The 27177-nt window shown below is 40.4% G+C and overlaps 1 protein-coding gene across 17 annotated transcripts in view; it reads left to right on the top strand.

The window, feature by feature from the left end:
• Nucleotides 1-27177, top strand: part of NARS2 (asparaginyl-tRNA synthetase 2, mitochondrial) — a 149205-nt gene that overhangs the window by 96186 nt on the left and 25842 nt on the right. For 12 of the 17 annotated variants that reach the window (XR_010121365.1, XR_010121368.1, XR_010121366.1 and 9 more), the window contains 4 exons: nucleotides 4083-4181; nucleotides 4288-4325; nucleotides 19223-19289; nucleotides 22519-22656. Coding sequence is in view for 11 of the 17 variants with exons in the window: in XM_055283085.2 (XP_055139060.1) it covers nucleotides 4083-4181; nucleotides 4288-4325; nucleotides 19223-19289; nucleotides 22519-22656 (342 nt within the window). In the remaining 6 variants the exon portion in view is untranslated. Of the gene's footprint in view, nucleotides 1-4082; nucleotides 4182-4287; nucleotides 4326-19222; nucleotides 19290-20993; nucleotides 21117-22518; nucleotides 22657-27177 lie in introns of all 17 variants that reach the window. The other 5 variants (XM_063641442.1, XM_063641444.1, XM_063641447.1 and 2 more) reach the window with 5 other exon arrangements.

Raw genomic sequence — 27177 nt, 5'->3', positions numbered from 1 at the left:
TGACTCTCAAAAGTGTCCCAGCTTGGATAGTTCGTTACATAATTACACACAAAGGTTTCTGACTGATTTCGTGAGTCTTAATGTTGATCTTCATGAAACTAATAATAAATTGACACTTAACAAGAATATTCATGTTTTGGTGTCATGATTTGCTACTCCAGTTCTTATTTATTTGGTACTCTGCTGGTGGTACTCAGGGTATATACTGTTCTTGAATGATTTAGTTAATTGTGATATACACTTCTTTTCCTAAAGACTAGAAAAAAGTGTGCTCTCCCCAAAAGTAATCCGCATCTCTTAATTTTCTTCCTTTTATAAATTAGTTTCCTTGGAAATTAGCATCTTTATACAGAGTGGTCTCTTAAATATTAAATCAGAATGTTCTAACAAAGAATATTTTCCCCTTATGAGCTATAAGCAATTAAGTATTGCTGTTATAGTACAATTAACATTTTAAGACATCTGAGTTATGCTAACCCTTCTGTTAGGTTTCTGGGTTTTTTTCAACTTACTTGTGGAGTATATTGTGAATGTCAAGATTAGGGCAGCCAGTGATTTTCTTATTCTGCTGGAAATGTACTTCTCAGGAAAAACAATGATTTAACAACCCCAGTGGTCAAAGTCTTCATCTTACAGATGGGTGTACTGTGTCCCTCAACAGTGCAGGCATATCATCTAATCCACCTGCTCTTTATTCCTCCCAATGTGTATTAGCTTTGTTTAAGTGATTGAGGCATATGAGCCTGCCTAAATCATTATGTTACTTAGTAATTTATTTATCTCACTGCTGAATTGAGGGTGATACAGGCTCAAGGTAAAGGATCTTTAGCTTCCTGTTGTTCTCCTTTCATCAAGTTCTTCCTTACCCCTATACCCTTCTCACCCTCCGCATTGGATTCATCTGGTTTTCTTTATTTTCCTTTCTTTTCCTGCAATAGTTTAGAATCTATACATTCTGTTTTTATTATTTTAATGGTTTACCTTATAGTTTTTACATGAAATAAAAAGTTAGGCCAGGTGTGGTGGCTCATGCCTGTAATCCTAGCACTTTAGGAGGCTGAGGCAGGTGGATCAGTTGAGGCCAGGAGTTCGAGACCAGCCTGGCCAACATGGTGAAACCCTGTCTATACAAAAAAATTACAAACATTACCTGGGTGTGGTGCTACACCCCTGTAATCCCAGCTACTCAGGAGGCTGAGGCAGGAGAATTGCTTGACCCTGGGAGACGGCGGCTGCAGTGGGCTGAGATGGCACACTGCACTCCATTCTAGGTGACAGAGCAAGACTCTGTCTCAGAAAAAAAATAAAAAAAAAAGAAAGTTAAACATTTCTCCCCTTTTTAGGATACAAGATCCTTAGAAAGTTTACTTTAATTCTGCTTATTCCCTTCAGATTTATCTTTACTATTATCTAGTCTTTTGATTCTTTTTCCCACCCCCCAAATTAGTTGTCATTATTATTTTATGTGGTCAGTGCCTTAAATAGCCACGTGCTCACCAATTTTTTTTTTTTTTTTACTTAATTAGATATACATGTTGGTTGGAAAAATAAATGACCATAGTAATAGAATGTAAGAAAATAGGCTGGGCACAGTGGCTCACACCTATAATCCCCACACTTTAAGAGGCCAAGGTGGGCAGATCACCTGAGGTCAAGAGTTCGAGACCAGCCTGGCCAACATGGTGAAACCCCATCTCCACTGAAAATACAAAAATTATCCAGGCGTGGTGACACACACCTGTAATCCCAGCGGCTAAGGAGACTGAGGCAGCACAATTGCTTGAACCCAGGAGGCAGAGGCTACAGTTAGCCATTGCACCACTGCCTGCGTGAGAGAGCAAGACTCCGTCTAAAAAATAAATAAATAAATAAAATGTAAGAAAATAAACCAGGAATGCAGTATAGCTTGGCAAGATGTCTAGAGTAAATGCCACTAGGCCAGGTGCAGTGGCTCATGCCTATAATCCTTGTACTATGGGAGGCTGAGAAGGGAGGATCTCTTGAGCTTAGGAGTTCGAGACCAGTCTGGGCAATATAGCAAGAGCTAATCTCTACTAAAAATCAAAAAAATTAACTGGGTGTGGTGGTGCATACCTGTGGTCCCAGTTACTCAGTTGGCTGAGGCAGGAGGATTGCTTGATCCCGGGAGATCAAGGCAGCAGTGAGCTATGGTTATACCACTGCCCTTCAACCTGGGTGACAGAGGAAGACCTTGTCTCATAAATAAATAAATAACACCAACAATGACTGAAACAGAAATAGATCTGGTTGTCACTGGTATTTAAGTGTTTTCCTATATCTGGTTATATTAATGTACTTCAATAGACAGTTACGCCTTCACTATGCTTCCTGCCTCAAGAGGATCTACTAGTATGCAACAGAGGAAGAGAAGATACCTGCCTTTAAGGCAGCCTGTACTTTATACATATGTGCACCTTTATGAATACACCATTTAGAAGACCTAATATTGTCTCGTGGATTTAAAACCAAGAATGTTAGTTGTGAATAAAAACATTTTAGAAATATTTTCCATTCCAGTCACTTTTTTCCTTCTAAGAACAAGTTTCTATTATGAGTCTCCTATGGGCACCTATGGTAGAATAATTTTTTTTGTTGTTTTTTGAGACAGGATCTCACTGTCACCTAGGCTGGAGTTGCAGTGGTGTGATCATGGCTCACTGCAGCCTCAACCTCACAGGCTCAAGTGATCCTCCCAACTCAGCCTCTTGAGGAGCTGGGACTACAGGTGCACACACCACTATGCCCAGCTAATTTTCCTTTTTATTTTTGTAGAGACAGAGTTTTGCCATATTGCCTAGGCTGGTTTTGAGAATAAGTTCTTATATACTGATTTTTGCTGTATGCTGCTTTATGTTATTTTTATTTTGGCCATTAGCAAAGCAAAAATGTATATATTTATATTTAGATATATCATCATTTCTGTAATTTTAAAGTTGACTTTCATTTACCAATGAGCGAATGAACCACTTTTCAAAATGTTCTTACTGTTCACAACAACTGATGTTTGCTGTGTGTTTCTGAGCCAGTACTAAGCTAAGTGTGACACATGGTTTATCTCATTTAATTCTCTCAAACATCCTGTAAGTTAGGTGCTGTTATTACCCTGATTCTACAAGTGAGTTTATTGAAATTTGGAGAGACATTGATCAGTTATAGCTGTTCATTTGACATCTCACTTCTTTACCAGCATTGAAACTGTCAACATAAGATTAAAACACTTCCTTTTTTCTTCCTGCCGGCCACCCACCAAGGAAATTGAGATGCCTGGAAAACTGAACCAATTTTCCATGGTACATTCAAGGATTAAAAGACTTGGTGGATCCAAGTCTTTGCTATTGTGAATAGTGCCGCAATAAACATATGTGTGCATGTGTCTTTATAGCAGCATGATTTATAGTCCTTTGGGTATATACCCAGTAATGGGATGGCTGGATCAAATGGTATTTCTAGTTCTAGATCCCTGAGGAATGGCCACACTGACTTCCACAATGGTTGAACTAGTTTACAGTCCCACCAACAACCCAGATGTCCAACAATGATAGACTGGATTAAGAAAATGTGGCACATACACACCATGGAATACTATGTAGCCATAAAAAATGATGAGTTCATGTCCTTTGTAGGGATATGGATGAAACTGGAAAACATCATTCTCAGTAAACTATCGCCAAGGACAAAAAACCAAACACCGCATGTTCTCACTCATAGGTGGGAGTTGAACAATGAGAACACATGGACACAGGAAGGGGAACATCACACTCCAGGGACTGTTGTGGGGTGGGGGAGGGGGGAGGGACAGCATTAGGAGATATACCTAATGCTAAATGACAAGTTAATGGGTGCAGTACACCACCATGGCACATGTATACATATGTAACAAACCTGCACATTGTGCACATGTACCCTAAAACTTAAAGTATAATAATTAAAAAAAAAAAAAAAAAAAAGACTTGGTGGATTTATAGTTGCTAAAGCTTGGAGTGCAGTCCTTATTGAGCCCTGAACAGGTTTTTCATGTAAAATTGCTTACGTGTCAGGTGATTCTGTTTCATTTCTCTTAGGTCATAGAGGAACTATTCAAGGCTACAACAATGATGGTTCTCTCAAAATGTCCTGAAGATGTTGAACTCTGTCACAAATTCATAGCTCCTGGCCAAAAGGTAATTAGTTTTGTGGATTAAGCCCATTACATCTACTGTTTAATGTGTTAATTATACATAATGAATAAAATATATTTTTAAAATTTTCTTTTTTGTCTTTATTAAGGACAGATTAGAACATATGCTAAAAAACAACTTTTTAATGTAAGTAGATGTTATACTTTTTGAACTTTATTCATTCTTTATCACTGTATTTTTCACACTATATTATAATTTTTTAAATTTATATCTGCTTATATAGATCCTATATATATAGGATATATATATAGACATATTATATATATATATATATAGAGAGAGAGAGAGAGAGAGAGACACTCCTCAGATTCCAGGCAAGACCCATGTTCTAATTATTTTTATAGCTCTTGTGTTTGGTTCATAGTTGGCAATCAGTGTTTCATCAATAAATTAATAAATCATAGCAAGATAAAATCTAGTAACTATTAACTATGTAACTATAATTCAAACTTATACTAACTTTAGTCATCAAAATTTGGCTTGATTAAAAAAAACAAACTGTAAAAAACATGCTCAGTGCAGGTTACAGCAAGAAAAGAATTCAGGAACAGAAAACTAAGAGATTGCCACAGTGATCTGCCTGAGAGTTAATGATGATTTGGACTGTGTATTAGAGTTCTCCAGAGAAACATGACCAACCACGTTTGAGGGCGGGGTGTGTGTGTGGCGATAGAGAGATTGAGAGATTATTCTAAAGAATTGGCTCACGTAATTGTAGAGGCTTCTTGCGTTTAAAGTCTCGGGGTAGGTGGACAAGCTGGAGAGTCAAGGAAGAGTTGCCATTCAAGTCCAAAGGCAGTCTCCTGGCAGAATTCCTTCTTTCTCAGGAGGAGATTAGTCTTTGTCTTAGCAAAAACTTCAACTGATTGGATTTAGCCCACCCGCATTATGAAGGGTAATATAATCTGCTTTTTTCAAAGTCCACTGATGTAGACATTAATTTCATCCAAAAAACACCTTCATAGAAGCATTCAGAATACTATTTGACCAAATATCTGGGCACCATGGCCCAGCCAAGTTGACACATAAAATTAACCATCACAGACCAGGATGGTGGCAAGAGTTCTCCTATTCCGAATATATTTTAGAGATAGAACAAACAGGATTTACTGAGGGTGAGAGAGAGAAGTTAAGGGTGACTTCAGGGTTTTTTTCTCCTACAGCTGCAAAAATGAAGTTGCTGTTAACTGAAATTGGGAAATGCTTAAGAGAGTACTGGGGCAGGAGCTTTCAGAGGAAGGGGTGGTATCAGGAACACAGACATGTTAAGATTGAGATGCTTTTCAGATATCCAGCCATAGATGTTGGATAGGCAACTGAAAGTGTGGGTCTGGAGTTTTATAAGACAGTCTTGGGCATGAGTATATTGATAAAAGTGGTCATTAAGTAGATGAAGAATGAAGTAATTTGGCCTTTTCAAGGAATCTCTGCTGGTGACAACCAGGGAAGGTTCTTAGTTTTCCATCTCCTATCTAATGAAAAGATTCAAAATGCAGAAATCATATTCACCATTTGTTGAATATTTACCCAGACAGTGATAAAATTTACATACATCAGTAGCTCATTTTATCTTCACAACTCCAAGTAGTTATTATTCTACAGATGGAGAATCCCTGCAAAGAGGTTGAGTAAAAGATGAAATGGTGATTCAAGGTCATGTTCATCTGATTTCAAAGCTCAGACTTTTAACCTGAGATTTTCATATATTTGGGAGGGCACTGGAATTAAGGGTAGAGTGGTTGTAGCTGCCCCACTATCATTACAACTCTTACATGTCACTTAACTCTTGTGCTTTGGAGTCCTTGTCCATAAAATGTTACGGTTGGAAAATGTCCTCTTGGGCTGTGCCATTTCAATCATTGTCGTTGTCACAATCCATTCTGCATACTACAAATCATAGTTGCAGTTTAAATTTGTGGGGAGAGGGACATCAGCAAGATGATGAACAGAAGGTCCCAGCCTTCACCACAGAAAGTCCATTTGGCAACTAGTCACATACAAGAACACCTTTGTGAAAATCTCAAAACTTGGGAATGAAATTGAGACACCCAGATGGACCACAGAGCAAAAAGTACATTAGAAGGGTAGGAGCAATGGTCTGTTTGATTGAATCCTCCCTCCCCTAAGTAGGCACAGTACCACCCACAGAAGATTCCCCTTGGCACACAGTTAATGCAGTGGAAAAAGACAGCTAAGTTTCCCCAGCATTCTGTGATGCTTCCTAGGAGGCCCATTCGTGTCTTGCAGGGAACCCTGGGAGTAAGGTCTAGACTACCAGGGGTCAAGTAGGAACAAAGGAGTGGGGCAGTGCTCACAGCAACCAGTACACAGATCTTGGTGATAGCTGTGTTGCTGCCAGCAGTAGCACCTGATCAGAGATACCAGCCAGTGGCATAGCCCGTTTACAAAGCCTAGCTGGTTGCTGCAGAAGCTCAGTAAAAGGTCTGTCTGGTTTGAGCCCCTGCAGGGCTGCCACCCCACCTAGACTCCGCATCCACCCTCATGCTTTGCTCAGGCAGGCAGACATCACAAATGTTTTATATTTGTGTAACATACAAATGGCCATTAGGTTTATCAAAAAGTGTCCAACATCACTAATCAATAAAATGCAAATTAAAACCACACTGAGATAACCCCTCACACCTGTTAGAATGGCTGTTACCAGAAAGTAGAATGAGACACATTGGTTCATGCCTGTAGTCTCAACACTTCGGGAGGCTGAGGTGGGAGGATCACTTAAGCCCAGGAATTCAGGACCACCCTGGCCAACTTAGTGAGACCCTGTCTCTACAAAAAAAGAAATAAATTAGCCAGGTGTGGTGACACGTGCCTGTACTGCCAGCTACTCAGGAGACTCAAGGTGGGAGGATTGCCTAAGCCCAGGAGGTTGAGGCTTCTGTGAGCTATGATCACAGACGCTGCTGCACTCTAGCCTGGGAGACAGAGCAAGACCTTGTCTCAAAAAAAAAAAAAAAAAGTCAAATGATAACAGGTGTTGGCAAAGATGTGGCACTTGGGAACCCTTTTATAACTGTTAGTGGGAATGTAAATTAGTAGAGCTATTATGGAGGGTAGTATGGGAGGTTTCTCAAAAAATTAAAAATATGTTTACCATATGATTCAGCAATCCTACCTCTGGGTACATATCCAGAACTGAAGTCAGTATGTCAAAGAGATATCTGCACTTACATGTTCTTTGCAGCACTATTCATAGTAGCCAAGATACGGAATCAACCTAAGTGTCCATCAGTGGATGACTGGATAAAGTAAATGTGTATAGTACTATTCAAAGGAAATCTTATTTGTGACAACATGGATCAACCTGGAAAACTTAATGCTAAGTGAAAGAAGCTAGGCACAGAAAGACAAATACTGCATGATTCACCTTGATGTGAAATGTAATAAAGTTAACACTTACAGAAGTAGTGAGTAGGATGGTAGTTACCAGTGGCAGGTGAGGGGTTCTTGAAGAGAATGGAAAGAAATTGACCAAGGGGTACAAAGTTTCCGTTAGACCAGAGGAGTAAGTTTTCAGGATTTATTGCATAACAGAGTGACCATAATTAATTGTAGTGTGTATCTCAAAATTGCTACAGGAGTAGATTTTAAATCTTCTCACTACAAAAAAAAACAAATGAAGCGTGTGAGATGATAGATATGTTAATTACCTTGATATATTCATTCCACAGTGTATAATACCAAAAACACATTGTATCCCGTAAATACATAAAATAGTTATTTGTCAATTAAAAATTCAAACATTTTTAAATAAATGTATATGTGTGATTATTTGATTGGTGTCTACTACCTCTGTGATGTCAGAGGCTATGTTTAAATTGGTTACTGTTACACCCCCAGGACTTAGCCCAGTGCCTTTAACAGACACTCAGTAAATACTGAGTAATTGAGTGGACAAACAAATGACTTGAGTAACTGTGGCTGTAAACGTATTCTTTAGGCTGGATCCTCTCCTGAGGTTTCTTAATGGCTCATATCACTATTTATTTCAGTCACTGAGGGTAGTGAACCATGATTCACAGAACCTGGATTCTAATCCTGGCCCTACCATTTACCGGCCATTAATGAGTACATTAATATTTTTTAACAAATATTTATTGACTGCCTAATAGGAGTTAGGCACTTTGCTAGTTGTTGAGAATAATATTTATTTTTTATGGAGTTGAAAATCTAGAGAAAAAGATGAACAGTTAAATATTTATATGAATAATGTAATTACGACTCTGACCTTGATTAATAGTGAATCTTTAACTTTTCTGAACTTTAGGTTCCTCATCTGTAAAAAATACTCTGTCTTATATTGTTGAAAGGATTCAATGACAATACTCTTAAAAGCAGTATGTCAGACTAGATAATTTGAAAACACTGTTGCTACAAAACATCTAAAAATAATACTTAAAATATTATAAGATTCTTTTAAATACGTTGTTGAATTCGCTAGAAAGTAGGAGAAGTTCCAGGTGCTAGAAATGAAGAAGGAACCAAACACCAGAGTGATATGGACAGTTGGTGTGATGCTGAGGATTCTCAGGGTGTAGGGTAGGGAAGCTGGAGGGCGATTTTCCAGTTTTTGAAGCCAGAGATTTTAACAGCAATGAGAGGACATGAGAATAGACGTAGCAGAATGAATTAGAATCAAGATATCCCCTGAAATGCACACACAGGTATACACACAAAGCTAGAACTGGTCAAGGACTGCACCCTTAAAGAAAGAGCCAATTAGAAAATAAGCAAACAAACGGAAAATTGAGCTAGCCAGCGTAGAGAATTTACAAAGAAGTGTAGAAGTATATCTCCTTTAGCCTGGGCTTAGGGATAGAGACAAAACAGAAAGTCTCCATTGAGAATTTGCAGCCACAGTTGGCCCTTAAGTGAGCCTAGAGTTTGAATTTATGTTTCCTGTGTAGTTCAAGAATCTTCATGCCAGGGCATTAAAATAAAAAATTGTCTTCAGTTGGTGATAATGCTGGAATAGCTATGGAAACCAATATAAAACCGATCTTGAAGTTTGTACCCTCAACCTAAGTGGCATGATATTCTCAAAACAAACTCTACTGAAGATAATCTCACAGTCCAAATACAGAGGGAAATACCTACCATGAGCAAGAACAGCAGACATAACAAACAGCATTAGATTCCCAAGAAGTTCAAAGAACAGTAATGACAATAGATTGATAAAATAGTATCTTCACACAGTTGAAAGAAAATACCTGTTACCTTAGAACTGAAATACTGGGCAGCAATAACTTGTAAAACTGGAGAGGCACGTTCATAGTTGAAGTGTTAGTCCTTTTGTTGTTTGAAAGGAAGAGACAAGCTGGTGAACTTTAGACTTTTTTTTTTTTTTTAAGAGACAGGGCCTCGCTCTGTTTTCCAGGCTGGAGGGCAGTGGTGTGATCATAGCTCACGGCAGCCTTGAACTCCTGGGCTCAAGTGATCCTCCTGCCTCAGCCTCCCGAGTAACTGAGACAACTGGTGCAGGCCACCACACCCGGCTGCTTTAGACTGTTAAGTCAGGTATGCACGTTAAAATGTGCAGGGTAGCCACTAAAAGCATAATGAGATGGTGCTGGTCTGATGACAGTGATTATTAAGTCAACAACATCAGAGCCCTCTCTACCACCTTGGCATCACCTTTCTGCTGTTTCATGCCTTTTAAGCCATTGGCGCTGAAATTTCTCAAAATACTGGTGTAGCTGAATCTACTATTGAGTTAATCCTAAAAACAGTAAAGAGAAAAGAAAAAACAGGGAGATGGCAAAAGAGAAACTGTTGTCCTTTATGCAGACTGCACTGTTAATTATTGAATCTGTATAGATACCACGTGACTTGTATTCTTTTGAGTAGATTTCAGTGTATTTTTCACTACCTGTTATAATTATTTTATATGAAAATATGCTATTTCAGCAACTCGTGTCATAATGGAATTTAGCCTTTATGCAGAAATTGTATTCAGTTTATTTTACATTTCCTTTATATTATTATGGTTCTGAAAATGTAAAATACTTACGTTTTTTATTTGCTCTTCATTTATCTTTGTGTGAATTTGAGGCAAAGGATGACAATAATTATCTTTGTAGTTCAGCAATTTTACCCCAACAGCTTCAGAATAATGAATTTTCTTTATTCAGCAATGAAAAATGTGAATTATGAAGGTAGTTTGATGCTGTATCATTCTCTCTCACAGTGTTTTTTCCTCCTTTCCTCAAAGTACTTTGGAAACAGTTTCTGGAAAGGAGAAGAGATATTATTTTCTATACATATCAAGAAAAAAAAATACTTAGTAGAGAGAGTTGATGGAAGCCATTAAGGATATCGAATGTCAGAACTGTAATTTGAACTTGAAAGTTCTGCCTCTAATGAAGGTATTGAGGAGTGGAGTAGAAGACATGGAATAACAAGAGATATTTAGACATGAGAGTCATTTCTTAATAATGAAACAGTAACATACCAATGGTAGAAAATCTTACCGCTTATTATTTTGACTGCTCTCATATTTCTCAGTGTGATTGGTAGCTCATACCCAGTAATTGATATAATAGAATGACAGAATGCCTAAGCAAAAAAGAACTTTATACAAGATAGTTCAATCTCCTTATTTTACAAGTGCAAATACTTAATTTTTAAATGTTTGTATAATACATTACAAAAATTAATAACATGCTTTCACTACGTTGAAGTGACTCACATAGCTAGTAGTAGAATCAGATGAAGTGGTAGAATCAGTTGAAGAACCCAGAGCCCATTTTCTTTTGTTTTGATGGAACATATGAAACGCTAAGTGATTTAGGCATTATCTTAGCCGTTAAAAGCTTATACTCTGGAGTCAGCAGATCAAAATTTACTATTTACTTACATGAGTAACCTTTGGAAAGTTACTGATCCTCTCTAACCTTCTGCTTCCCTTCTGTAAAATGCTAATTTTAAAATCGTTAATACTGCTACTACCAACACCACTACCACCACCATTATTACCTTAGAAATTACCTATTATTATCGGGGGTGGAGCCAAGATGGCCAAATAGGAACAGCTCCGGTCTACAGCTCCCAGCCTGAGTGACACAGAAGACAGGTGATTTCTGCATTTCTGTTTGAGGTACCGGTTTCATCTCACTAGGGAGTGCCAAACAGTGGGTGCAGGACAGTCAGTGAAGCGCACTGTGCGCGAGCGGAAGCAGAGCGAGGCATTGCCTCACTCGGGAAGCGCAAGGGGTCAGAGAGTTCCCTTTCCTAGTCAAAGAAAGGGGTAACAGATGGCACCTGGAAAATCGGGTCAGTCCCACCCTAATACTGCGCTTTTCCAACGGGCCTGGAAAACGGCACACCAGGAGATTGTGTCCCGCACCTGGCTCAGAGTGTCCTATGCCCACGGAGTCTCGCTGATTGCTAGCACAGCAGTCTGAGATCAAACTGCAAGGCGGCAGCGAGGCTGGGGGAGGGGTGCCCCCCATTGCCCAGGCTTGCTTAGGTAAACAAAGCAGCCAGGAAACTCAAACTGGGTGGAGCCCACCACAGCTCAAGGAGGCCTGCCTGCATCTGTAGGCTCCACCTCTGGGGGCAGGGCACAGACAAACAAAAATTCAGCAGGAACCTCGGCAGACTTAAATGTCCCTGTCTGACTGACAGCTTTGAAGAGAGTAGTGGTTCTCCCAGCATGCAGCTGGAGATCTGGGAACAGACAGACTGCCTCCTAAAGTGGGTCCCTGACCCCTGAGCAGCCTAACTGGGAGGCACCCCCCAGTAGGGACAGACCGACACCTCACTCGGCCAGGTACTCCTCTGAGACAAAACTTCCAGAGGAACTATCAGACAGCTGAATTTGTGGTCTCACGAAAATCCGCTGTCCTGCAGCCACTGCTGCTGATACCCAGCCAAACAGGGTCTGGAGTGGACCTCTAGTAAACTCCAACAGACCTGCAGCTGAGGGTCCTGTCTGGTAGAAGGAAAACTAAGAAACAGAAAGGACATCCACACCAAAAACCCATCTGTACATCACCATCATCAAAGACCAAAAGTAGATGAAACCACAAAGATGGGGAAAAAACAGAGCAGAAAAACTGGAAACTCTAAAAAGCAGAGCACCTCTCCTCCTCCAAAGGAACACAGTTCCTCACCAGCAATGGAACAAAGCTGGATGGGGAATGACTTTGACGAGTTGAGAGAAGAAGGCTTCAGACGATCAAATTACTCCGAGCTACTGGAGGAAATTCAAAACAATAGCAAAGAAGTTAAAAACTTTGAAAAAAAATGGATAACTAGAATAACCAATGCAGAGAAGGGCTTAAAGGAGCTGATGGAGCTGAAAGCCAAGTATCGAGAACTCCGCGAAGATTGCAGAAGCCTCGGTAGCAGATGCGATCAACTGGAAGAAAGGGTATTGCTGATGGAAGATGAAATGAATGAAATGAAGCGAGAAGGGAAGTTTAGAGAAAAAAGAATAAAAAGAAACCAACAAAGCCTCCAAGAAATTTGGGACTATGTGAAAAGACCAAACCTACGTCTGATTGGTGTACCTGAAAATGACGGGGAGAATGGAACCAAGTTGGAAAACACTCTGCAAGATGTTATCCAGGAGAACTTCCCCAATCTAGCAAGGCAGGCCAACATTCAGATTCAGGAAATACAGAGAACGCCACAAAGATACTCCTCAAGAAGAGCAACTCCAAGACACATAATTGTCAGATTCACCAAAATTGAAATGAAGGAAAAAATGTTAAGGGCAGCCAGAGAGAAAGGTCGGGTTACCCACAAAGGGAAGCCCATCAGACTAACAGCTGATCTCTGGGCAGAAACTACTACAAGCCAGAAGAGAGTGGGGGCCGATATTCAACATTCTTAAAGAAAAGAATTTTCAACCCAGAGTTTCGTATCCAGCCAAACTAAGCTTCATAAGTGAAGGAGAAATAAAATACTTTACAGACAAGCAAACGCTGAGTGATCTTGTCACCACCAGGCCTGCCCTAAAAGAGCTCCTGAAGGAAGCACTAAACATGGAAAGGAACAACTGGTACCAGCCCCTGCAAAAACATGCCAAATTGTAAAGACCATCGAAGCTAGGAAGAAACTGCATCAACAAACGAGCAAAATAACCAGCTAACATCATAATGACAGGATCAGATTCACACATAACAGTATTAACTTTAAATGTAAATGGGCTAAATGCTCCAATTAAAAGACACAGACTGGCAAACTGGATAAGGAGTCAGGACCCGTCAGTGTGCTGTATTCAGGAAACCCATCTCACGTTCAGAGACACACATAGACTCAAAACAAAGGGATGGCGGAAGATCTATCAAGCAGATGGAAAACAAAAAAAGGCAGGGGTTGCAATCCTAGTCTCTGATAAAATAGACTTTAAACCAACAAACATCAAAAGAGACAAAGAAGGCCATTACATAATGGTAAAGGGATCAGTTCAACAAGAAGAGCTAACTATCCTAAATATATATGCACCCAACACAGGAGCACCCAGATTCATAAAGCAATTCCTGAGTGACCTACAGAGGGACTTAAAACTCCCACACAATGATAATGGGAGATTTTAACACCCCACTGTCAACATTAGACAGATCAACGAGACAGAAAGTTAACAAGGATATCCAGGAATTGAACTCAGCTCTACACAAAGTGAACCTAATAGACATCTACTGAACTCTCCACAACAAATCAACAGAATATACATTTTTTTCAGCACCACACCACACCTATTCCAAAATTGACCACATAGTTGGAAGTAAAGCTCTCCTCAGCAAATGTAAAAGAACAGAAATTATAACAAACTGTCTCTCAGACCACAGTGCAATCAAACTAGAACTCAGGATTAAGAAACTCACTCAAAACCACTCAACTACATGGAAACTGAACAACCTGCTCCTGAATGACTACTGGGTACATAATGAAATGAAGGCAGAAATAAAGATGTTCTTTGAAACCAACGAGAACAAAGACACAACATACCAGAATCTCTGGGATGCATTCAAAGCAGTGTGTAGAGGGAAATTTATAGTACTAAATGCCCACAAGAGAAAGCAGGAAAGATCCAAAATTGACACCCTAACATCACAATTAAAAGAACTAGAAAAGCAAGAGCAAACACATTCAAAAGCTAGCAGAAGGCTAGAAATAACTAAAATCAGAGCAGAACTGAAGGAAATAGAGACACAAAAAAGCCTTCAAAAAATTAATGAATCCAGGAGCTGGTTTTTTGAAAAGATCAACAAAATTGATAGACTGCTAGCAAGACTAATAAAGAAGAAAAGAGAGAAGAATCAAATAGATGCAATACAAAATGAAAAAGGGGATATCACCACCGATCCCACAGAAATACAATCTACCATCAGAGAATACTACAAACACCTCTATGCAAATAAACTAGAAAATCTAGAAGAAATGGATAAATTCCTCGACAAATACACCCTCCCAAGACTAAACCAGGAAGAAGTTGAATCTCTGAATAGACCAATAACAGGTTCTGAAATTGTGGCAATAATCAATAGCTTACCAACCAAAAAGAGTCCAGCACCTGATGGATTCACAGCCGAATTCTACCAGAGGTACAAGGAGGAACTGGTACCATTCCTTCTGAAACTATTCCAATCGATAGAAAAAGAGGGAATCCTCCCTAACACATTTTATGAGGCCAGCATCGTCCTGATACCAAAGCCTGGCAGAGACATAACCAAAAAAGAGAATTTCAGACCAATATCCTTGATGAACATTGATGCAAAAATCCTCAATAAAATACTGGCAAACTGAATCCAGCAGCATATCAAAAAGCTTATACACCATGATCAAGTGGGCTTCATCCCTGGGATGCAAGGCTGGTTCAACATATGGAAATCAATAAATGTAATCCAGCATATAAACAGAACCAAAGACAAAAACCACATGATTATCTCAATAGATGCAGAAAAGGCCTTTGACAAAATTCAACAACCCTTCCTGGTAAAAACTCTCAATAAATCAGGTATTGATGGGACGTATCTCAAAATAATAAGAGCTATCTGTGACAAACCCACAGCCAATATCATACTGAATGGGCAAAAACTGGAAGTATTCCCTTTGAAAACTGGCACAAGGCAGGGATGCCCTCTCTCACCACTCCTATTCAACATAGTGCTGGAAGTTCTGGCCAGAGCAGTCAGGCAGGAGAAGGAAATAAAGGGTATTCAATTAGGAAAAGAGGAAGTCAAATTGTCCCTGTTTGCAGATGACATCATTGTATATCTAGAAAACCCCATAGTCTCAGCTCAAAGTCTCCTTAAGCTGATTAGCAACTTCAGCAAAGTCTCAGGATACAAAATCAACGTACAAAAATCACAAGCATTCTTGTACACCAATCACAGACAAACAGAGAGCCAAATCATGAGTGAACTCCCATTCACAATTGCTTCAAAGAGAATAAAATACCTAGGAATCCAACTTACAAGGGATGTGAAGGACCTCTTCAAGGAGAACTACAAACCACTGCTCAATGAAATAAAAGAGGATACAAACAAATGGAAGAACATTCCATGCTCATGGGTAGGAAGAATCAATATCGTGAAAATGGCCATACTGCCCAAGGTAATTTATAGATTCAGTGCCATCCCCATCAAGCTACCAATGACTTTCTTCACAGAATTGGAAAAAACTCAAGTTGATATGGAACCGAAAAAGAGCCCACATCACCAAGTCAATCCTAAGCCAAAAGAACAAAGCTGGAGGCATCACGCTACCTGACTTCAAACTATACTACAAGGCTACAGTAACCAAAACAGCATGGTACTGGTACCACGACAGAGACATAGATCAATGGAACAGAACAGAGCCCTCAGAAATGATGCCGCATATCTACAACTATCTGATCTTTGACAAACCTGACAAAAACAAGCAATGGGGAAAGGATTCCCTATTTAATAAATGGTGCTGGGAAAACTGGCTAGCTATATGTAGAAAGCTGAAACTGGATCCCTTCCTTACACCTTATACAAAAATTAATTCAAGATGGATTAAAGACTTACATGTTAGACCTAAAACCATTAAAATCCTACAAGAAAACCTAGGCAATACCATTCAGGACATAGGCGTGGGCAAGGACTTCATGTCTAAAACACCAAAAGCAATGGCAACAAAAGCCAAAATTGACAAATGGGATTTAATTAAACCAAAGAGCTTCTGCACAGCAAAAGAAACTACCATCAGAGTGAGCAGGCAACCTACAGAATGGGAGAAAATTTTTGCAACCTACTCATCTGACAAAGGGCTAATATCCAGAATCTACAATGAACTCAAACAAATTTACAAGAAAAAAACAAACAACCCCGTCAAAGAGTGGGCGAAGGACATGAACAGACACTTCTCAAAAGAAAACATGTATGCACCCAAAAAACACATGAAAAATGCTCATCATCACTGGCCATCAGAGAAATGCAAATCAAAACCACAGTGAGATACCATGTCATACCAGTTAGAATGGCCATCATTAAAAAGTCAGGAAACAACAGGTGCTGGAGAGGATGTGGAGAAATAGGAACACTTTTACACTCTTGGTGGGACTGTAAACTAGTTCAACCATTGTGGAAGTCAGTGTGGCCATTCCTCAGGGATCTAGAACTAGAAATACCATTTGACCCAGCCATCCCATTACTGGGTATATACCCAAAGGACTATAAATCATGCTGCTATAAAGATGCATGCACACGTATGTTTATTGTGGCACTATTCGCAATAGCAAAGAGTTGGAACCAACCCAAATGTCCAACAACCATAGACTGGATTAAGAAAATGTGGCACATATACACCATGGAATACTATGCAGCCATAAAAAATGATGAGTTCATGTCCTTTGTAGGGACATGGATGAAACTGGAAAACATCATTCTCAGTAAACTATCGCCAAGGACAGAAAACCAAACACCGCATGTTCTCACTCATAGGTGGGAATTGAACAATGAGAACTCATGGATGCAGGAAGGGGAACGTCACACTCCGGGGACTGTTGTGGGGTGGGGGGAGGGGGGAGGGACAGCATTAGGAGATATACCTAATGCTAAATGACGAGTTAATGGGTACAGCAAACCGACATGGCACATGGATACATATGTAACAAACCTGCACATTGTGCACATGTACCCTAAAACCTGAAGTATAATAATAAAAAAGAAAATAAAAATAAATAAAAAAAAGAAATTACCTATTATTATTACTAGTTTTTAATTTGAATAGATTCTTAGGAAAAAACCTATCTTTCAAAACATAGCTTTAGGGGCTTTATTGTACTGTATGACAATACAACTCTTTCTGGTTAGTTGTTATGGATATGAACTTCATTTTTGCTTCAGAGAATAAGTTTGTGCTGGATAAATTATTTTTTGAGCTCAAGGTCTTTCAGAAAGTTTGTAGATTTAAAAAAAAAAAAAAAATCCAAAATACTGATGCAGTATTTTACCTATAGTTTACAAGCAAACTGACACTTTCATGTTACTGGTGGGTATAAATTGATATAAAAGGTGGCAATATCTTTGGCAAAACCTTTCAGAAAATATAAAAATTGCAAATTTTCATCTAATAATTCCACTTTTGCATGTGAAAAATTAGTGTATAGTAACTATTTGTAATATTAAATAGGTATATGTAGGCATGTTTTATAATAGCAAAAGATTAGAACGTGAAATATCAGGTCACTGGTTAAACTAATTATGACACATCCACAAAATGGAATATTATGTAATACAAAAAGTGAAGAATGTCTTCATATACACACAGATCTGCAAGGTATATTACTCAGTAAAATTAGGTGTGAAAGAGTGCATATGTTATGTATGACATCTCTAAAAAAGGAAGATTGTGTATTATTTACATATCTGTATAAATAAAATCCTCTAGAGGGATATTCACAATACCATGAACAGTGATTGTGTGAAAGGAAAGGAACTAGGTGTCTCTGGAACCGCAATGGAAGGGAGATGTATACTCTTATACATCTTGATTTTTTTTTTAAACTATGTAGACAAGTTACCTATTCACCTAGTTAAATTAAAACAAATACTTGCTTTGACTTACTTTAGGCGTGAGGGTGTCTCATTGAGAGAATCAGTATTTTCCTACATAGTCTTATAATGCTTAGGATATATCACCAGGCCCTTACTATGACATGAAAGAGTCCATGTGATCTGACTTCTGACTGCCTTTCCTATGTAATTTCCTGTGCATTCTTCCTCTTGTTCAGTATGCTGTAGTCACGCTGACTTCCCGTTTTGTTCCATGAACAAGCCAAACTGTTTCTCACTTCAGGTCCTTGTACTTGCTGTTCCTTTTGCCTGGAATACTCCTCCCAAGATACTTCTATGGTTCATTTCCTTACTCGGTGCACGCTTATGTTCAAATGTCACAAACTTAGGCCTTTCTTGACCATCATATCTAAAATGGCACCCCAAACCCCCTCTGTCTTCTTATTCTACTTTATTTTTCTTCATAGCATGAATAGCTGCCTGTTTTTTTATCTGTCTACTTTCTCCTCACCTGCATCTCTCGCTCTCTCTCGCTCTCTGACGCGCGCACGCACGCACATTGTCTCCACGAAGTCTGAGCTTTATTTTTATCTCTAGTGCCTAGAATTGTGTGTAGTGCCTAGTAGGTGCCAAGTATATGTCTGTTGGATAAATAAATGAATTAATGGTGAATTTTAGGAAAAAGTCTTTTGCTGTTGTAGTCTCAGTATTTTATACCTTTTATTAGGGCATTGGCATATCATGGATTCAGAGAATAATCTTTACTTGCTTAAGTGACTAGCTTCACTGTGTATATTGCAAGTAGATGAGGAGTGAGGTTTTTGAATGGTTACTTGTCTTCAGGAAAATCAGACTTTCATAGGATTAGATCAGCCTTAATTCCTGATTATTCAGTATTCCCTCATGACCTCACAGTGTGATGTAGGAGTAGGCTTTTTCTGGTTTTAAAATGAACTAGTTAACAGCAGCCCCATTGTATTGACTTTTCTCTGCTTGTATCCTGTTTTCCTCCAGCATTTCTTATACTGAAGCAGTGGAGATCTTAAAGCAAGCATCCCAGAACTTCACCTTTACCCCAGAGGTAGTAATTTGTTTGTATGTATATATATATATGTGTGTGTGAAAATGCTTCCTTCTTGTCTTTAGCTTACTGTATTAAGAATCTTTCAAAATCATCTTAATTCTCTTATTAGCAAAATATGGCATTTGCTCATTTGTACACAGACTTAAGATTTTGTTTGATGTTTGCTCAATCTTGTTGAGATACTTAAAACGGAATTAATTTAGAATAAAAATAAATTGTATCATTTGGAATAGCAGTGACTAAAGGGTTATAAAGGAGTCTCCCATGTTTAGGAAGATGAAAATTCTAAAAAGGAAAGATAATCATAGACTTATTACTGTAGAGGCCAGGTGTTGGGGCTCATGCCTATGATTCCAGCACTTTGGGAGGCCAAGGCAGGCAGATTGCTTGAGCCCCAAAGTTCGAGACCAGCGTGAGCAACACAGCGAGACCCTGTCTCTACCCAAAAAAAAAAAAAAAAAAGTGAATTTTTAAAAAAAGAATATTACTGTAGAAGTCAACTAGTTCTGTGTTTTCCAAAATATATTCTGAATGACATTAACAGATGACCAGGCCGGGCGCAGTGGCTCACGCCTGTAATCCCAGCACTTTGGGAGGCCAAGGCAGGTGGATCATGAGGTCAGGAGATCGAGACCATCCCGGCTGACACAGTGAAACCCCGTCTCTACTAAAAATACAAAAAATTAGCCGGGTGAGGTGGCGGGCGCCTATAATCCCAGCTACTTGGGAGGCTGAGGCAGGAGAATGGCATGAACCTGGGGGGCGGAGTCTGCAGTGAGCAGAGATCGCGCCACTGCATTCCAACCTGGGTGACCGCGAGACTCCGTCTCAGAAAAAAAAAAAAAAAAAAAGATGACCAACGTTAGAAGTTATATTATTAAATAAGTTTAGGCAACATAACTAAACAGGTTTCTTTTTCTTTTTCTTTTTTTTTTTTTTTTTTTTTTCAGATTTAGTGCTTGCAGAAACAGGTTTGTTTTTCAGTTGAACTTTATAGAGCCTTTTAGTTTGTGAGCCACTCTGGAAAACACTGGGGTTTTTCTGTTTTGTTTTGCTTTTAAAGAACTGTAAGAGATGGAGGTCTCATTATGATGCCTGGGCTCATTTTGAACTCCTGGGCTCAAGGGATCCTCCACTTCAGCCTCCCAAGTAACTGGGACTAGAGGAGCATACCTCAGTACCCAGCCAAGAATTCTTTTTTTTTCTCAGTACTTACCTGATAAACAAAGATTGTATAGGCCGGGTGTGGTAGTTCACACCTGTAATCCCAGCACTTTAAGAGGCCAAGGTAGGAGGATTGCTTGAGCCCAGGAGTGTAAAATTGCAGTGAGCCATGATCGACTACAGCCCTCCCACCTAGGTGACAAAGAAAGAAAGACCTTGTCTCCAAGAACAACAAAAGAAGATTGTATATATTCAGGGTATACGACATGATGATTTGATACATGTATACATTGTGTAATAGATTATCATAATCAAATTAGTTAACACATCTGTTGCTACCCACACTGTACATTAGATCCCCAGAACTTGTTCATCTTATAACTGAAAGTGTGTACACTTGGACAAATATCACCCATTTGCCCCATTCCCAGACCCCTGACAACCACTGTACAACTCTCTCTTTCTGTGAAGGAACTCCTTTGTTTATTTTTTATTTAATTTAATTAATTAATTATTTATTTATTAATTTTTTGAAAGACAGGATCTCTCTGTGTTGCTGAGGCTGGAGTGCAGTGGTGCAAACATGGCTCACTGCAGATTCCACCTCCCAGGCTCACATCGGTCCTCCCAACTCAGTCTCCCAACTATCTGGGACTACAGGTGCGTGCCACCAGGCCTGGCTGATTTTTTTATTTTTTGTAGAGACAGGGTATGTTGCCTCGGCTAGTCTCAGGCTTCTGTGCTCAGGCACTCCTCGGCTTCCCAAGGTGCTGGGATTAAAGGCATGAGCCACCATGCCTGGCCAGAGCTTTTTTTATTTTATTGGCAACGATACAGGTCCAGAGAGACCCCATGGTCTTATCAATGGGCATGTGTATAGTGTTGGAGGCAAAACTCTTTTCCTATTCCAGTTATTTTTTCCTATAACTAAGATACTGCCAAACAAGTGGTAGTAATAAGATAATGTTAACCTTTGTGTTTAAACTATTCCTTGTACCGGTTGAATCCCAATGAAGTCAGATCTTTATGTGTTAAAAAAGTAACCTCTGCTTGTTACATTTATGATCAATTCTTTGTGTAAGTTTTCATTTCTTTGTCTCCTACCCTGGAAGCTACATGAAGTCAGGGATTATAACTATTTTTCTTACCACTATATCCAGTATATCATATGGTACCTGAAATTTAATAGGCACATTAGTATTTGCTTAATAAATATATTGAACAGAGTTAATAAATATTCATCAAAGAGCGTCTCATACATGAGTTGACTCTTTTTATTTAAAAAGAAGTCACCAGCCGGGCACTGTGGCTCACACCTGTAATCCCAGCACTTTGGGAGGCCAAGGTGGGCGGATCACGAAGTCAGGAGTTCAAGACCAGCCTGGCCAACATAGTGAAACCCCATCTCTACTAAAAGTACAAAAAATATAGCTGGGCGTGGTGGCGGGCACCTGAAGTCCCAGTTACTTGGGAGGCTGAGGCAAGAGAATCGCTTGAACCTGGGAGACAGGTTGCAGTGAGCCGAGATTGCACCACTGCACTCCAGCCTGGGTGACACAGCCAGACTCTGTCTAAAAAAAAAAAAAAAAAGTCACCAAGAGAAGTCATTTAGCCAAAGATAGGCTCAGTATTAGGACTATTATCTTCTATCATTTAATTTCCTGAGACTTAGGAACAATAACTGTGGAAGAAGCTCTAGGCACTATTAAAAACTGTGATTCTGAAGTCAGTTTTGTTTTTTTTTTATCCCCTTGTAAAGTAGACTTTGTTTTCCTGCAGTTGCTGTATTATCTGCTCCTGGGGGGTGGGGGTGGGGGAGCAATGGGGACACAGTATAGTGTTTATCTGCTGGCCTCAGCTTTCATCTTTCCAGGCCTGTAGGTGTTCTTGTTAACAAATATCTCTCTCTGGTTTAGTCAGCTGTGTAACCTTAGCAGCTAGCTCCACACATGGAGCCTCAGGAAGATGAAGCCCTTAGAATTGATGTAGGTTATTTTCAGGTGCTGAATTGTATATTTCACCTCTGTCTTCTCTTTTGGTCATTTCTTTCTTCTCATTACAGTGGGGTGCTGACCTACAGACTGAACATGAAAAGTACCTGGTGAAGCACTGTGGCAACATACCTGTCTTCGTTATTAATTATCCATTAGCACTCAAGCCTTTCTACATGAGGGATAATGAAGATGGCCCTCAGCACACAGTAAGAAGAGATACTAAATAAATTGGGGTTAGTCCTCTTGGGGTGGGATTTTCATTTAGCCTTTGTGATCTTTTCTTAAATGTCATCTGTCACTCTTTTTATCTCTTAAAATGATAATGTTTTTCAAAGACATCTCTTAAAAATTATTCCCAAAGAAATTCCCAGTGTTCTATAAACGTACTTCCTCATTTCTGTCACAAGGTCTTCTTAGTTTAGCAGGTGCAAATCTAGGTGTTCTTTGTTTCGTTTCGTTTTGTTTTGTTTTTTAATGACTGAGAGGAAGCAGCCTAGAACACTGTATGGCTATACCAAGTCTGGTTAGTCTGTGGTGAAGTACTGGTTAGGAGACTCCTAGAAGGGAAGGCATACTGGGCAAGAGATGACAGCAGTGGCACTGAGAGGTGACAGCATGCTGGCAGCCCTCACATCCCTCACTCGCTCTTGGCGCCTCCTCAGCCTTGGCGCCCACTTTGGCGGCACTTGAGGAGCCCTTCAGCCTGCCGCTGCACTGTGGGAGCCCCTTTCTGGGCTGGCCAAGGCCGGAGCTGGCTCCCTCAGCTTGCGGGGAAGTGTGGAGGGAGAGGCGTGGGCGGGAACGAGGGCTGCGTGCAGTGCTTGCGGGCCAGCACGAGTTCCGGGTGGGCGAGGGCTTGGTGGGCGCCACTGGCCCCAGGCAGTGAGGGCTTAGCACCTGGGCCCGCAACTGCTGTGCTCAATTTCTCTCCAGGACTTGGCTGCCTTCCCGTGGGGCAGGGCTCGGGACCTGTAGCACCCCATGCCTGAGCCTCCCCACCCCTCTGTGGGCTCCTGTGCCGCCAGAGCCTCCCCAACGAGCGCCACCCCCTGCTCCACGGTGCCCAGTCCCATTGACCACCCAACGGCTGAGGAGTGCAGGCACACAGCGCGGGACTGGCAGGCAGCTCCACCTGCAGCCCCGTTGCGGGATCCACTGGGTGAAGCCAGCTGGGCTCATGAGTCTGGTGGGGACGTGGAGAACCTTTATGTCTAGCTAAGGGACTGTAAATACACCAGTTGGCACTCTGTATCTAGCTCAAGGTTTGTAAACACACCAATCAGCACCCTGTGTCTAGCTCAGGGTTTGTGAATGCACCAGTGGACACTCTGTATCTAGCTACTCTGATGGGGACTTTGTGTCTGGCTTTATGTCTACCTTTATGTCTAGCTCAGGGATTGTAAATACACCAATCGGCACTCTGTATCTAGCTCAAGGTTTGTAAACACACCAGTCAGCACCCTGTGTCTAGCTCAGGGTTTGTGAATGCACCAATCGACACTCTCTTATCTAGCTACTCTGGTGGGGACTTGGAGAACCTTTGTGTCCACACTGTGTATCTAGCTAATCTGGTGGGGACGTGGAGAACCTTTGTGTCTAGCTCAGGGATTGTAAATGCACCAATCAGTGCCCTGTCAAAACAGACCACTCGGCTCTCTGTAAAATGAACCAATCATCAGGATGTGGGTAGGGCCAGATAAGAGAAAAAAAGCAGGCTGCCAAAGCCAGCAGTGGCAACCCGCTCCGGTCCCCTTCCACACTGTGGAAGCTTTGTTCTTTCCCTCTTTGCAATAAATCTTGCTACTGCTCTCTCTTTGGGTCCACACTGCTTTTATGAGCTGTAACACTCACCGCGAAGGTCTGCAGCTTCACTCCTGAAGCCAGTGAGACCACGAGCCCACTGGGAGGAACAGACAACTCCAGATGCGCCGCCTTAGGAGCTGTAACACTCACCGCGAAGGTCTGCAGCTTCACTCCTGAGCCAGCGAGACCACGAACCTACCAGAAGGAAGAAACTCCAAACACATCCGAACATCAGAAGGAACAAACTCCAGATGCGCCGCCTTTAAGAACTATAACACTCCCCGCGGGGGTCCCGGGCTTCATTTTTGAAGTCAGTGAGACCAAGAACCCACCAATTCCGGACACAGCACAATCAGGCAAGGGAAAAGCTGGCTTGGCAGAGCGGGAGGCTTAGACTGCTTTGGTTTGGACTATCAGGTAGAAATAGTGAGGGGAGGGCTATGAAGGGATCCAGGCAGTCGAGGCAGATTTTCCCTGTCTCAGCTCTTGTCTGACCGTTTCTTCTCTATCTGCCTGTCTTGTCTCTTATCCCTTTACCATTTCTTGTCCTATGTTATTTTTTTTGCCCTTAACTATAGTTGTCTTTTTTTTTTTTTGAGATAGAATTTCACTCTTGTCACCCAGGCTGGGGTGCAATGTCGTGATCTCAGCTCACTGCAACCTCTGCCTCCCAGGTTCAAGTGATACTCCTGCCTCAGCCTCCCAAGTAGCTGAGATTATAGGCGTGTGCCGCCACACCAGCAGATTTTTGTATTTTTAGTAGAGACAGGGTTACACCATGTTGGCCAGGCTGGTCTTAAACTCCTGACCTCAGGTAGTCTGCCCGCCTCAGCCTCCCTAAGTGTTTGGATTACAGGCGTGAGCCACTGCACCTGGCCTGCCTTTTTTATTCTTTTGGTTTTTACAAAATTAGCTATAACATGGCCAGGTATGGTGGCCCACGTTTGTAATCCCAGCACTTTGGTAGTCCAAGATGGGAAAATTACTTGAGACCAGGAATTCAAGACCAGCCTGTTCAACATAGGAAGACCCTATCTCAACAAAAAATAAATTAGCCAGGTGTAGTGGCGTGCACCTGTAGTCCTATCTACTCAAGAGGCTGAGGTGAGAGAATTACTCGAGCCCAGGAACTCGAGGCTTCAGTGAGCCATAATGGTGTCACTGTGCTCCAGCCTGGGTGACAGAGGGAGCCCCCATCTGAAAAACAAATAATTAAGTTTTAAAGTTGGCAATAATATAAAGTAAGAATATATTTTACTTTTCTAAATATTTATTGAATAGTTATATATGTAATATTAGTTGTAAAAGTCTATGAGACAGATTATATTGATTTCAAAATAGGCCCAAAAACTACACTTTACTGTCTGATGCTTTTCACTTATTTGTGGATAAATATACAAAAATGTAGATTAGGGCCCACTAGTAAACTAAATGTCCCTGTCAGGTATACAAGGTTATCTGTTTGACTGTATTTCCTGTTTTTTCATTTAGTATTAATACAACTATATTAGCCACCATTTACTAGATGCTTAGGAATCAAGTACTACCATCTCATCTCTAAATCCAGAAACATCTTCGCTTAGAAGCTTGTTTCCCCATTTTACAAATGAAAAACTGGAGTGCAGAGATAGATTGCATTTCCAAAGCTACGTAGATAGTAAGTAGTTAGTATTCACACCTGATTCCCCCTAGCTCTAAAGTCTGTAGTTGTAAAATATATATTTTTTTTTCTAGGCTGCAGATTTGGTTTTATAAAGTCTGTGTCTTTTTCCACTTCTTCCAACTGCCTAAAAATCACAAATAATATAAAATTACTTTTTAGCCATTTATTTTACTCATCCTCACCTTTCACACAGAATCATCCAAAACTAGTGAGCAACATAATTGATTTATGATTCTTATATTCTCTTTTTTCTACCAACCCTCTAGTGTAATTGGCCCCCAGGTTGGCAGCAAAAGGGAGACATTAGGACCTAGATTATCTAGTCCTAAATAATTTAGTATTGAGCCTATATTACAAAACAGAAGACTATATCTCTTGGCTTTTTTTCATCACTCCAGCCCATCCCAATTCCAGCTCCCCCTCCAACACACACACCATGTATTTTTCTCATTTAATTTCCCTAGATTAAGCATATTTCAATCACTCAATTTTGCACTTAAGTACTCTGCTTAAGACTTTTCTTCTCTATAAAGATTTTTCTGGGTTACCCAGCTACTTTGAGCCTACCTTTTTTGGATTTTTATTGCATTTAAAGAATTAGCAAAACTGTAGCATTGTGTCTGTGTTCTGTAACCTCTTAATAAGTTTTGCTTGCTTTCTTTTCTTTTTTTTAAAAGGCAGAGTCTCGCTGTGTCTTCCAGGCTGGAGTGCAGTGGCACGATCTTGGCTCATTGCACCCTCTGTCTCCCGGGTTCAAGCAATTCTCCTGCCTCAGCCTCCTGAGTAGCTGGGACTACAGATGCATGCCACCACACCCGGCTAATTTTTTTTTTTTTTTTAGTAGAGACGGGGTTTCACAGTGTTGCCCAGGCTGATCTCAAACTGAGCTCAGGCAGTCCATCCGCCTCAGCCTCCCAAAGTGTTTGGATTACAGGCATGAAAGTTTGCTTTCTTAAACAAAACTTAACAACTTTAGGATGAGTACTGAATTTTTTTTTTTTTACCACCACAGCATCTCCCACTCATTCTATACTCCTGCTTCTTTGTAGTTTCCACCCCATCACACCATTGAAGTAGCTCTTGTTAGGATCAGTAATGATCTTCATGTTATTAAATCCAGCAGACTTTTAAGTCTTTATTTTATTTGACCTGTCAGTGCTAATCAGACTTTTTTATTCTTATAACCGTCTCCTCCCTTGACTTCTGTGACATCACATTATCCCTGTTTTTCTCCTTTCTCAGCATTTATTCTTTCTTAGTC

The sequence above is a fragment of the Symphalangus syndactylus genome, chromosome 6 (genome assembly GCF_028878055.3).
Source record: "Symphalangus syndactylus isolate Jambi chromosome 6, NHGRI_mSymSyn1-v2.1_pri, whole genome shotgun sequence".
NCBI lineage: Eukaryota > Metazoa > Chordata > Mammalia > Primates > Hylobatidae > Symphalangus > Symphalangus syndactylus.
Note: the sequence above shows the minus strand (reverse complement) of the source record. Positions and strands in the feature narration are given on the sequence as shown.